Below are 12,100 nucleotides of genomic sequence, written 5' to 3' on the forward strand. Positions count from 1 at the left end.
ACATTATTTTCCATCAAATCAATAATGTCTGCTTGCGCCTGGGGACCCAAATGTTTTAAATACCCCGGTAAATCATTCAATATCTCAGAGTTCTGTAGACGTGACCCAGACGAACCTTTTACACGCAGCCCATCACTCTCAGGGGAATAAAGTGACGGCGCTGCTGCAGAAAGTGAGGCGACAACTGCGGGAATAACAGGAGTATCTGACTCGGTGCGAGCCAGATACGGCTTGAGCATATTCACATGACAAACCCTTGTCTTTTTGCGACGATCGGGCGTCAAAATCACATAATCCGTTTCACTTATTTTTTTGTCAATCACATAAGGACCACTGAATTTGGCCTGGAAGGCTGAGCTTTGCAGTGGGAGCAGCACCAACACCCTCTGACCCACAGCAAACACTCTATGCACAGCCTTCCTGTCAAACCATGCCTTCATTTTACCTTGAGCTTTACTCAGAAAGCTGCTAGCCATCTGTCTGGCCTTGTGCAATCGCTCGCGAAACCCCGCAACAAAATCCAATACATTAGTCACCGGCGAGTTTGCGTTGGCTAATAAGCCCTCTCGAAACGCACGCAACGGCCCGCGCACCGTATGGCCAAACACCAGCTCCGCTGGGCTAAACCCCAGCGACTCCTGTACGCTCTCTCTTACTGCCAGCATAAGATAAGGCAAGCCCTCGTCCCAGGCTTTACCAGTTTCGTGACAGTATTTCTTCATCATCGCTTTCAACGTCTGGTGAAACCGCTCAAGCGCGCCCTGGGACTCAGGATGATAAGCGCTAGAGTGTCTGTGTTCTATGCCAAGGGTGGAAGCAACTTGAGCAAATAATTTTGACATGAAATTTGAGCCCTGGTCACTTTGAAGATACCGGCAAAACCCAAAAGTAGAGAAAAAGCTAGAAAGCGCTTTAATAACTGGTCTCACTTTTAGTGTGCGTAATGGGAACGCTTCTGGGTAGCGCGTTGCACTACACATTACAGTAAGAAGGTATTTGTGACCAGATTTTGTGGTCGGTAATGGACCGACACAGTCAATCATGATGTGCTCAAATGGTTCACCCACAGCAGGGATCGGTTTCAACGGCGCGGGCGGAATAGTCTGGTTTGGCTTCCCCGTCATCTGACACACATGACAAGTGCGGCAGAAGTCAGTAACAGACGCATTCAAACCCGGCCAGAAAAAATAGCGTAGGATGCGGTCATAAGTTTTACGAATGCCCAGGTGGCCAGAAATGTTGTCGTGAGCCAGACTGAGAATCTGGGAACGGAAACCCTGAGGTACCACAACCTGACGCACCACATTCCATTTCAAGTCACCGATAGCCGCTGGAAACCATTTACGCACAAGGAGGCCATCCTCTACACTATATGCACTCGGCCCAGCAGCCTCACCCACTTTGGTAACTGCCTCCCAGCACACAGAGAGAGAGCGATCGTGCTTCTGCGCATGCGCAAATGTTTCCCTATCGATATCAAACCCAAAATCACTTTTAGTAGCCAGCAAGCTTTTCCTAGCCCGCTTACGCGGTGTCTGTGGGGCATCACCCACTGGTCGCTCGGCACACAAGAAAGTGTCACACAACGTAGCCTCGTCATCAAACTTTTTCAATTGTGCGCGAGTCACAGCACAACCCGGAAACACAGTGGGTGGGGCTCCCAGCGCAGGCATAGCTACGTTAGCCACAGGTTTTTCAACCACTTCTAGCGACGCAAACACTTTGTCCCCAGCTATGTCGTTGCCAAGAATCATCCCCACACCTTCAATGGGTAAACTTTCACGTAGCCCGATCTGCACAAGACCAGAAACAAGTGGAGAGCGTAGGTGGATCATATGCAATGGAGCGCGAGAGGATATCATTTCCACGCCCAAAACCAATGCATCGGAACCACAAAAGGTATTCTCCGCAAATGGCAGTACACTCTGTAAAATAAGGGACTGTGAGGCGCCTGTATCACGCAAAATGGTGATAGGAACGCGCTCATTTTCCTTATCAGACAGCGAGACTGAGCCATGCAAAATAAAGGGATCAAAACACTCCTCTACCTCCGCCCGGACAGCCATAGCTGTCTCGGAAGCAGACCGAGGAATAGTATGCACAAACCCCACACCCTTTGGTTTTTTTGAATACACATTTCCATTTCCATTCTCTTTCTGCTGCTTATGTTGTACTTTAGGGCAGCGAGAAACCAAATGGCCCACTTCATGACAGTAAAAACAAGCACGATTGTCAGGCGCTGCACTTGCGCCCCTCGGTGGACTTTTCGGTTGTGACAATTTGTGCTGTTTTTTCTGCATGTTGAACAGACCCTCCCCGCTACGCACCGGAGAAACACCCGAACGGTGCGTCAGATCATATTCATCGGCCCTCACAGAGGCTTTAGCAATTGAGTTAATCTTTTGTTCCTCAAGATAGACAACAATACGATCTGGGATACATGATTTGAAATCTTCCATCACTATCAGCTCAGTAAGCTGCTCAAAAGTGTGTACGTTGCTCGCGTTGCACCATTTCCTAAACAATGTGGCTTTTTCACGGCCAAATTCCACAAACGTTTGAGTAGAGGATTTTTGAGCGGCCCTATATTTTTGCCTATAATGTTCAGGCACCATTTCGAAACCGCTAAGGATAGCCGCCTTTACGACATCATAACATAGGCTCTCATCCACCGTGAGTGCGCTACAGATATCCTGTGCTCTACCTGTCAACTTACATTGGAGTAGCAAACTCCAGAATTCCCTGGGCCACTTAACAGCACCAGCAATTCGTTCAAAAGCACAAAAGTAGTTATCCAACTCACCCTCCTTGAACGCAGGTACCAATGCGATTTGTTTGCTTATGTCGAACGCTGCCACTCCTCTGGAACCTGGGGGTGACCCGTGTCGCTGCTGGGAGGCGGGCGCCCCTGCGGACGCCTCGTCGGGGTAGGTCTGGCCTCGCAGGCGTGCCATGTCGAGCTCATGCCTCTGATGCTGTAGTTTGCACTCCTCGCTCTTCAGCGTTGTTAGTGCTATTTCCAGCTCAAGCTCCCGGAGGCGCAGAACCCCCCCTATGTCCTGAGGACTCCCCCCAGTGCCCCGTGGGTAATCATGTGGGGCCTGAGCAGACGGGTCCCCCGCGGGATCCTCGCCCTGCTCTAACACACCCGTAGTGTCAGACTGATTGGCCCCACTAGAACTCGGTTCTGCGACAATGAGTGATACGTCTCCCCCCTCACTCTCATCTGACAGCATCGTAATGACTCCCTGTGAAAACAACTGCCGTGAGACAGCTGCGAAAATCGCCTCTTTCTTTTTGGTACCGTGCGGTAAAGGAACGTTAAATTGTTTGGCAATACTGTACAATTCCCAATATGAGCACTGTTGTAGCTCCTCAAGCGACAGGACATCCGTACTAGCACCCTGGTCATCAGAGGCCATACCAAATACAGGCCATATACAAAATCCGCTACTCAAACTGGTACGAGCAACATACTCACCATTAATACTCCCCAATCCGTCTACCACCAAAAGCAATACTAGCAAAACAAAAAACATAACCAACTGAACAACTGAATCCTTAATTTGTTTTTTGAAACGGACGGGCTCCCAAATATGTTACAAAACCATATGTCTAGGGGTAAAGGTAATGTAATATATGAGAGAAACGGAAACCAAGGCCTTAATACAAGGATTTATTCAATAGTATAATGAATAAATTATAAGAATCAACAATAGTTTACAAAATAAATGGCTCTTTAACTCGCATGAACATAATAAACGGAATCCAAAAACAAAACTAAAGTTATTCCTTTCCGAAGGGAATAACTTGTCTAACAAAAGTTCAGCTTCACAAAATAAAGGAACAAAACAGTTGGCGACAAGTAGTGGTAGTACGACGGATGGGGGAAAGACCTTGGAAGTGTTTTCCCCAGCGCCGGGCCGGGCATGAATGGGCTATGTAGTGAGAGAGCCGCGGCCGCTAGCTCGCTCACGTGACCGTCAGCCAATCAGGGAGGTTGATCAGACCTCCATGGTCATGGCCAACAGGGTTACCCCAGCCACACAGCTGATGACAATCAGTCTGTCTGAAAACCCATTAGTATCCTCTGCATGGGAGGAGAGTTAGTCTAATACAGGTTCATAACAACTGCTGCACAGATATAGATATATATATATATATTAGAAGACATCTAGGCCTAAGATAATCCACATACATATATATATACTATAACAATATACCACCATATAAATATATATATACTATTAGCAATAAACATATATATATTTATAATCCAAAATAACACTCATAAATCATAACACTCATAATTAATCATAACCACACACGACCATAGTCGTGACACTTGGTAAGGACCCTGGTCCGGTTCTGGCTGACCGGTAGTGTGTGTGCAGACTGGGTGGTGTGTGATAATCCAACTGAATTATTCCTGTGGTAACGGCGGCGATCGGACGGGCCCGGGAGAACAGTAATAACGGGACACTCAGACAGTATCTCGCCAAAGGTTCACAATTAATTACACACATACAGAATCATATATACTAACTCTGGATCCTCGTGTCCTCATGACGTGCCACAGAGACATAACAATAACATCGGCTAGCAGCAAGTGTCCTTGCTCTGAGATGGCTTCAGTGGCTAAAGTCAGTCTGTTACAGTTCATGGCAGTACACAATACATATCCTGTACATTTGTATATTCATGTACAAGTACACAGCATAGGCACTCATACACATATCATGTTGTATATCACAACAGTGACAAAATCAAAGAACTCCACAGTAAAAAAAGCACACAAAAAAGAACAATGTCACTAGCTCGCAGCCAAGAATAAATCTGTCAGGGTAAGGTTATGCGTCTAGTCAGGAAGTAGAACTTGTGTGGAGAGTAAAGTATGTGTGATTGTCCCCGAACTGATAATAATCAGTACAATGACACTTTAATAATGATTATTATTATGTGATTGATTTTCAGGTTCATTGGCTCAGCTAAAGTTTCTCTGAGGGACTTGGCCAGTGGTCAAACCAAGTCTCTCCCATCCAGGAATGTGTCCTTGGTCAATGAGAAACAGCAGGCCTTTGGGGTAATTACTTACTTACAGTGTAAAGCTCTATATAAACTTGATGTTTATTATTGTTGTTACAGTACATTTACACATTACATCTTCAATTCAAACATTTAGATGCAATGTTACTCATTAAAAAGTGTTTTGTTTTTGTCTTTTTCTTCTTCTTCTTCTCCTTCTTTCTTTCTTTTTACAGGCAACCATTAATTTGCTGATTGCCTATGAACCACCTGTCAACAGCAGTCCCAACTTAAATGACCAACCTGATGGATATATTATGTCACAAGGGGATGTCGGTGAGTCATTCAGGAATAGGAAACATTAGTATCATGCTAATGATACTTAGTATTGTACTTTTTGAGGTATCATTACGTTACTTGACTTGAATAGTTTCCAATTTTCTGTACTTTTACTTCAACTCCACTACGTCTAAGAGGCAAATGTTGTACTTTTAATTCCAAAACGCACCAATGATTTGCCACGCAACTACTTGCTGCAACTACTATGTCTTCTGCACATGTCAGAAAGGTGCTGGTGTGATCCATGAGTGATGTTTCTGGTTGTATGTTCCTGGTTGTTTAAGTAATAAGTAGTAAGGTGTTCATGATTACAGTATGTGTCTGTGGTTTTGCATCTCAGAAGGGGGTGAGGAGGGAGCAGAGGGGGACGAGGATACGGGAGGGGGGGCTCAGGTGCTGGGCATTTCGGGAGCTGCTCAGCCACCAGGACAGGCTCCAGGGAACTCCAGCCAAAAAGCCATCCGTCTCAGCCGTAAAAGGCACAGAGCCCTGGTCAACAAACCTCAGGATTTCCAGGTATTGTATTCAACACATGGTTGGTTTTTGATAAGCGGAAAAATGTAGTGTAGATAAGAGGACCAATGGTGTGTGTAGTGGTTTCTGGAGAAGTGGGCACACGTACACTACACGCACGCACACACGCCCACACACCCACACACACAGATATGTGGATCAGAACCATGCCTAGTCATATAGTAATAACAAGACTGAAGGCCTATTCATAGTCCAGTTTTTTGTGAAGAGTTGACCACCGAACACTACAACATGACGTCATGCCGCGGTGCTCACCACTCACACAACACATCTTTCTGTTTTTACTAACCACCGTTTCGGTGGTCACCTCTTCACCGAGAACTGGACTATGAATAGGCCTTAACAGTTGAAAGGATCCTCTAGCGCCCCCAAAAGACCATGCTGCTCATAAAACTGTACACTAATATGCCTATTGCCTACTTCAGAAGTCTAGTTTTGCATTTCAATAGACTGCGTTTTTACAATGGACAACATTTCTTCAATTAGATTGATCATCATTCCAACGTAGCTATTTTTTATGTGAGCCATTTTTCTTCTGATTCATTCAGAATAAGGTCCGGGTAAACACAGGTAAATTAGGCTATGATGTTTTCCGCTGACCAAGAGGAACTCTAACAGGACGACTGTGTCACTGACTTTGTCCAGATCCGTGTTCGAGTTATTGAGAGTCGACAGCTGCCCGGCAACAACATCAAGCCGGTGGTCAAGGTGAACGTATGTGGGCACACCCACAGGACCAGAGTTAGAAGAGGGAATAATCCATTCTTTGATGAGGTAATAAATCGGTTACCGTACTTTAACACCACGCTCAGAAATTGCACTACTCTCAAAGAGGGTCTTTTGTTAAAGTGAAACTTTTCATCAGAATATTATCTTTGTGTTGTATGTATTGTGTATGCATTCTGTGTGTTGAGAGCTGGGAAATCTCCATAATCTATGCAGATTGACGGAGATTTTCATCAGGAAGATTTTCCCTTATTACAGCTTGTTACAGTTTTTACTTCCTTTAACCTTCTGTCTTTACTACTGCAGCTGAGATCCCTTCGTTCTGTCTTTACTACTGCAGCTGAGCTCCCTTTGTTCGCTTGTATCTAATCCCTCTCGTCTGCATCTTCTATCGCAGTCCATATCACCTTAATATGGACTATATAACGTGTTAAGAGAAATACCCAGAAACGCATGAAGTATTTCTTATGTATACATCTTGGTTCCTCAGATATTCTTCTACAATGTGAACATGCTCCCCTCGGAGCTGTTTGAGGAGTACATCACTTTTCGGGTGAGTACAGGTGATTCTTGGTAATTGTTTTGGCACTCCATCTCAATCTGAGTAAGTCCTTGTTTGTGTGAAATGTCATGTCTTTAAAGATTTATGTCTCTGGCATTTTGCCTTTTAAGATAATAGAGGTGCTATACAAACTTTATTTGTATAGCACCTTTCATGACATGAAATGCAGCTCAAAGTGCTTTACAGAGCAATGGAGAAAAAAGAAAAGAAAAGCAAGGCATAAAATAATAATAGCAGTAATGCAATTCAGTGAGGACATGAATAACAAGGAATTTAAAAGATCAACTAAAAGCAAGAGTGTAGAAGTAGGTCTTGAGCTGTGCTTTAAAAGTGTACAGTATAGTATTGATGCTTTTACCAAAGCAACACATGCAAGTACTTTTTCCACCACTGTGTGATGTATTGTTGACAGCAAATGTGGTTTCTCTTAACACAGGTCTATGACTCCTACTCGCTCAGAGCAGACAGTCTAATGGGGGAGTTCAAGGTCGAGTATGAGAAAAGCTTTCATATGCTTATTTATGATGTAGCTACAGAAGACAGTGCTCTCTTTAGCATTGGAGCTTTTCATCTCTACAGAATGAAGATTTGTTAACCTAACCTTACCGTGACATTCTCCCTTTGTTTTTCCAGGTGGATGTTGGCTTCATCTACGATGAGCCTGGTTAGTAGTCTTTGCTCATAGAACGCTCAGTTTTTCCCCTGATCAGAATTCCTTGTTTGCATTTTGCACTGTGTCTGTGCTGTGCCATTTGTAGTGGTGGAGTTATTTACTATTACTTAACCCATTTAGACCTAAAGGTCGATTCTACAAATGCCTTCTAAATCCTGACAGTTTTCTGACAAACCTATGTTTCTGTGTCGTTCTCATACAGTTTTGGGGGTGAAAATGTATGTATTTGGCCGCTGACCCCCATTTGAAAATAGGCCTATGTTGTTCCAGGGACCTTCCAGAAGCAAAGATACGATAAAAAAATGTTCGCTCTGAAAGAATATATATTCAAAGATTTGCACTACATTTTCACGATTTTTCAATAGCTAAAGTATAACATAATGCTTAAAACACCAAGAGGGATTCCCGTCCAAAATAGTACTGTACTGTATTGAGTTATATGTACTTTGCTTGAGTATTTCCAATTTAGAGTACTTCTACTCCACTACATCTCCAATCCAAATATTGTACTTTTATTTCACTAGTTACTACTGTAGTTACTTTGCAGATTTAATTATTATTACAAAACATACATTTAACCACTTCAGCCTTAAACACATTTTGACCATTTGAAAATAGCAGATATAAATAGCAAGTACAAGCTCACAATGCGTCATGTTTGAAAACTTGACTTTCTGCAGAATGAGTACATATACATATATTTTGATGCCAATACTTGTACTTTTACTCAAGTGCATTTTGGATTTCTATTATTATTTCTATATTGCAATATTGATGCAATTTAAAATAATGCGAGTATGTTTTCCATCATCACAGCTCACGCTGTGATGAGGAGGTGGCTTCTCCTGAGCGACGCGGACGACTCCAGCTCCGGAGCCAGAGGTTACCTGAAGGTCAGCGTGATGATCGTTGGAACTGGAGACGAACTGCCGGTATGTACGAATGTCACCTCGCACTCACTCACTCACTAACTCACTCACTCACTATCACTCACTCACAGTCGCCTTATATCTCTGTTGAGGACAGACATGCAAAGCCCGCTGGAGTGCTGTGTAAATGGTGCCTTTACATAGCGCCATTTATCCAAAGCATTTTAAACCTTGTGTCATTGTGTGTCTTGTTGTCCGTGCAGGTTGAGAGGACTCAGAGGAGGGACGGTATGGATGAACAGGACGACATAGAGAGCAACCTGCTGGTACCGGCTGGCGTCACCTTACGATGGGTCACACTGAACCTCAAAGTCTACCGCGCTGAAGATATGCCCCAAAGTAAACCATGTCTGATTTGACCACACACCTGGGAAATCACTTTCAGGAAAATATCAAGCTTCTCAATAAAAAATGTTCTTGTATTGCAGTGGATGATGCCTTTATCCAGACTGTCAAAAATGTTTTTGGAGGCGAAGGAGACAAGAAAAACTTGGTGGATCCATTTCTAGAAATCAGCTTTGCTGGCAAAAAGGTATTTTTCAGCGTGTTCTAGTACCGTACAGACAGACACTGTTTATAATGTTAACGTGTTCTCTCACGCCAGAGAATGAATGTTGTATTCAAAATGTTGCTTTTAATCTGTTTTAGCTGCGCACCAAGATTATAGAGAAAAACGCAAATCCAGAGTGGAACCAATTGATCAACCTCCAGGTCAAGGTATGGAAGATGAATATTATGATGTACTGTACAACTTTGTTTGGCTTTGAGCAATACTCTTAAAGCTACTAATACTACTTTAAAGCAGTGTTGCTTGCTGAACATCAGTTACTTTAGGCAAAAACTTTAGGCAACTGTCATATGATGGAGTAAAAATGAACCTCAACTCTCCTCCTGTGTGTTGTACAGTTCCCCTCGATGTGTGAGCGTATCAAACTGACCGCTTATGACTGGTAAGCTCCAGAAACGTTCATACAGTGAGTGGAGAAGGATGGCATCTCAGCTAAATAACCGGTGACAAACCCAGATTACCATATTTCTTTCCGCTACTTTCAGGGATCGTCTGAACAAGAATGATACCATCGGTACCGCCTTTTTGAATCTGAACCAAATAGCGTCGTCTGGGAGTGAGGTTGAAGGTAATGGCAGAATGTTTGTCTGTTTATCGTCACTAGATGCTTGCTTAATGATTTAAGTGCTGTACATTGAATTATTTGCCTTGTTGTTGAAATGTGCTATAGAGATACACTTGCCTTGCCTTGCCTAGATGGCCAACCTAGAAAGGACAGCTTAATTAATTACATTTGGTAAAGTTAGAAAGGATAGGAGTCAGTGAGTATACTGATGATGATGATGATGATGATGCATGTTGCAACTCCTTGCAACATGCAACTACTTGCACCTCACAACCTAGGTTGTGGGGTGCTTTGCATGTCTTTGCATGTCTGTTTGTTTTGTTTCTGTTTTTATCTTGAGTATAGATTATATCAAATCGCCGTTATTTAAGTTGCAATTCTTGATGTTGCATAATCACATCTTGTATCATGTAATTAACCTTTCAAACTCATTTTGTATGTGCCTTCTTTATGTTTGAAACAGACGTGCCTGCTGACAGTGAAAGCGCATTGTCCGCTGAACGTAAGCGATGATTTGCATGTTTGCATGCTGCCATTGTTTTAGAGACATGTTTGAAACATGCATGCATTCAGCTACTAACTATTCACAGCTAAAGAGCAGCTAACTGTCTTTCGTCATGTCTGCCACGTCCCCGTAGTCTGTCCCGTAAGTGTAAAAATGGACTCTGAATTGTACTGTTTTGATTACTTATTACATTGGCCAGAATTGGCTTAAACATGGGCCAACAGATGCCCAAATTGTAAGCAGACCCTTTGCACGTGTAGCGCCTGGGATTTGAACTCTGGTCTCCCGCGTGAAAGTCCAATATCTTAACCTCACGTGGGAGTCGGAGACCCGAGTTCAAATCCCGAGCATTAGTTACATTGGTACCGTGGCCCGGCTCAGGTTTCCCTGTGGGAGGAGGTCAAAAGGGGGGTGAGTGTAGCAGAGTGGCTCAGAGCCTCTGCCTGATGGCCTCAAAAGTCAAATATCTCCCCTGGCCCATTTGGTCTAGTGGTTAAGATGTTGTACCTTCACACGGGAGACCCAAGTTCGAATCCCGTGTGTTACACGTGTATTTTTTGAAAAATAGCAGATCTACAAGCTCACAATAGCTATGCATTGTGTGTACATTGAGTGAAAATAGCAGATCTACAAGCTTGTAGATCACAAAGTACAAAATTACTGTAAATATTTTGGAATAATAATCTAAATCTACAAAGTAACTATAGTAAATAAAGTTATCAAATAATTCTAGTAATTGGAGTAAAAGTATGAAAATTGCTTCTGAGATGTAGAGGAGTAAAAGTACAGAAAAATGGAAATTCTACAAGTACAGTACTTAGTTATAAAATGCATGATGCATCTCATAATAATATAAGTGTAACTTGCATTGTGTTCCAGTCAGCACGTCAGAGTCTGAAGTTGGCTTCCTGCCAGCCTTTGGGCCTTGCTATGTGAACTTCTATGGGAGTACCAGAGAGTTCACTGGCCTTCCTGATCCGTACGATGACCTCAACATGGGCACGGTGAGTCCACACATTGTCAGCATACCGACAATAGGCCATCTAACGAGCTTACAACACGTCGCAGCTTGTACGGTAAATAGCCTATTTTTGGTTATTTGTTGTTTTAAGATTAAAGAGTATATTGAAGTGGCTAAATTAGCAATCGAATGCATGTTCAATCGGCCAGAATAAAAGAAAAGGTTAACTCTCTGGCGCCTGGCGTTTTGTTTTTAAAATACGAAATGACTAACCTTTTTTTATCAGAGAGCTGGTATGGCTTTTGTATCAATCTGCAATTTCGTCAACTGGCATCGCATTTTAGGATTTGGCCTTTTCAGTCGTAAGATTTTATTTTGCTTTAATTCATGTGTCAGGTTAATATTGTCACAGACACGTCTGATCGCTCTCCACTCTACACATTAATCCAATGCATACAAGCTTGCGTCACATTTAGGATTTAATTACAAATTGGACACACATTTGAACCAATGTCAGTCTACCTGACTCCACTGACAACGCACTGACTTGTAAAAAATGTTTGTGTTTTCTAGCACCTTAACTAATTAACTAATATATCATCTGCTGCTATGCTCATTGCTCACACACTTTATATTTTATAGCAGATTATCAAGTAGCATGTGTAAATATGTAGATAATTACTTTTTGTTTTACTTTGATTGATCTCCCCAAC

At 42.9% G+C, this 12,100-nt stretch overlaps 1 protein-coding gene across 3 annotated transcripts in view; it reads left to right on the forward strand.

Moving 5' to 3' along the window:
* LOC308328086 (myoferlin-like) overlaps positions 1-12,100 on the forward strand; it is a 52,516-nt gene that overhangs the window by 15,518 nt on the left and 24,898 nt on the right. For 2 of the 3 annotated variants that reach the window (XM_080781778.1, XM_080781779.1), the window contains exons 4-18: positions 4,975-5,083; positions 5,262-5,361; positions 5,705-5,880; positions 6,544-6,672; positions 7,115-7,177; positions 7,623-7,673; positions 7,820-7,850; positions 8,676-8,791; positions 8,992-9,127; positions 9,217-9,320; positions 9,437-9,505; positions 9,695-9,738; positions 9,842-9,924; positions 10,385-10,423; positions 11,306-11,430. In XM_080781778.1, coding sequence (XP_080637904.1) covers positions 4,975-5,083; positions 5,262-5,361; positions 5,705-5,880; positions 6,544-6,672; positions 7,115-7,177; positions 7,623-7,673; positions 7,820-7,850; positions 8,676-8,791; positions 8,992-9,127; positions 9,217-9,320; positions 9,437-9,505; positions 9,695-9,738; positions 9,842-9,924; positions 10,385-10,423; positions 11,306-11,430 — 1,375 coding nt within the window. The remainder of the gene's footprint in view (positions 1-4,974; positions 5,084-5,261; positions 5,362-5,704; positions 5,881-6,543; positions 6,673-7,114; positions 7,178-7,622; positions 7,674-7,819; positions 7,851-8,675; positions 8,792-8,991; positions 9,128-9,216; positions 9,321-9,436; positions 9,506-9,694; positions 9,739-9,841; positions 9,925-10,384; positions 10,424-11,305; positions 11,431-12,100) is intronic. The other variant, XM_080781780.1, reaches the window with a different exon arrangement.

Source organism: Protomyctophum bolini, assembly GCF_963924005.1.
Source record: "Protomyctophum bolini genome assembly, chromosome: 14".
Taxonomy (NCBI): Eukaryota; Metazoa; Chordata; class Actinopteri; order Myctophiformes; family Myctophidae; genus Protomyctophum; species Protomyctophum bolini.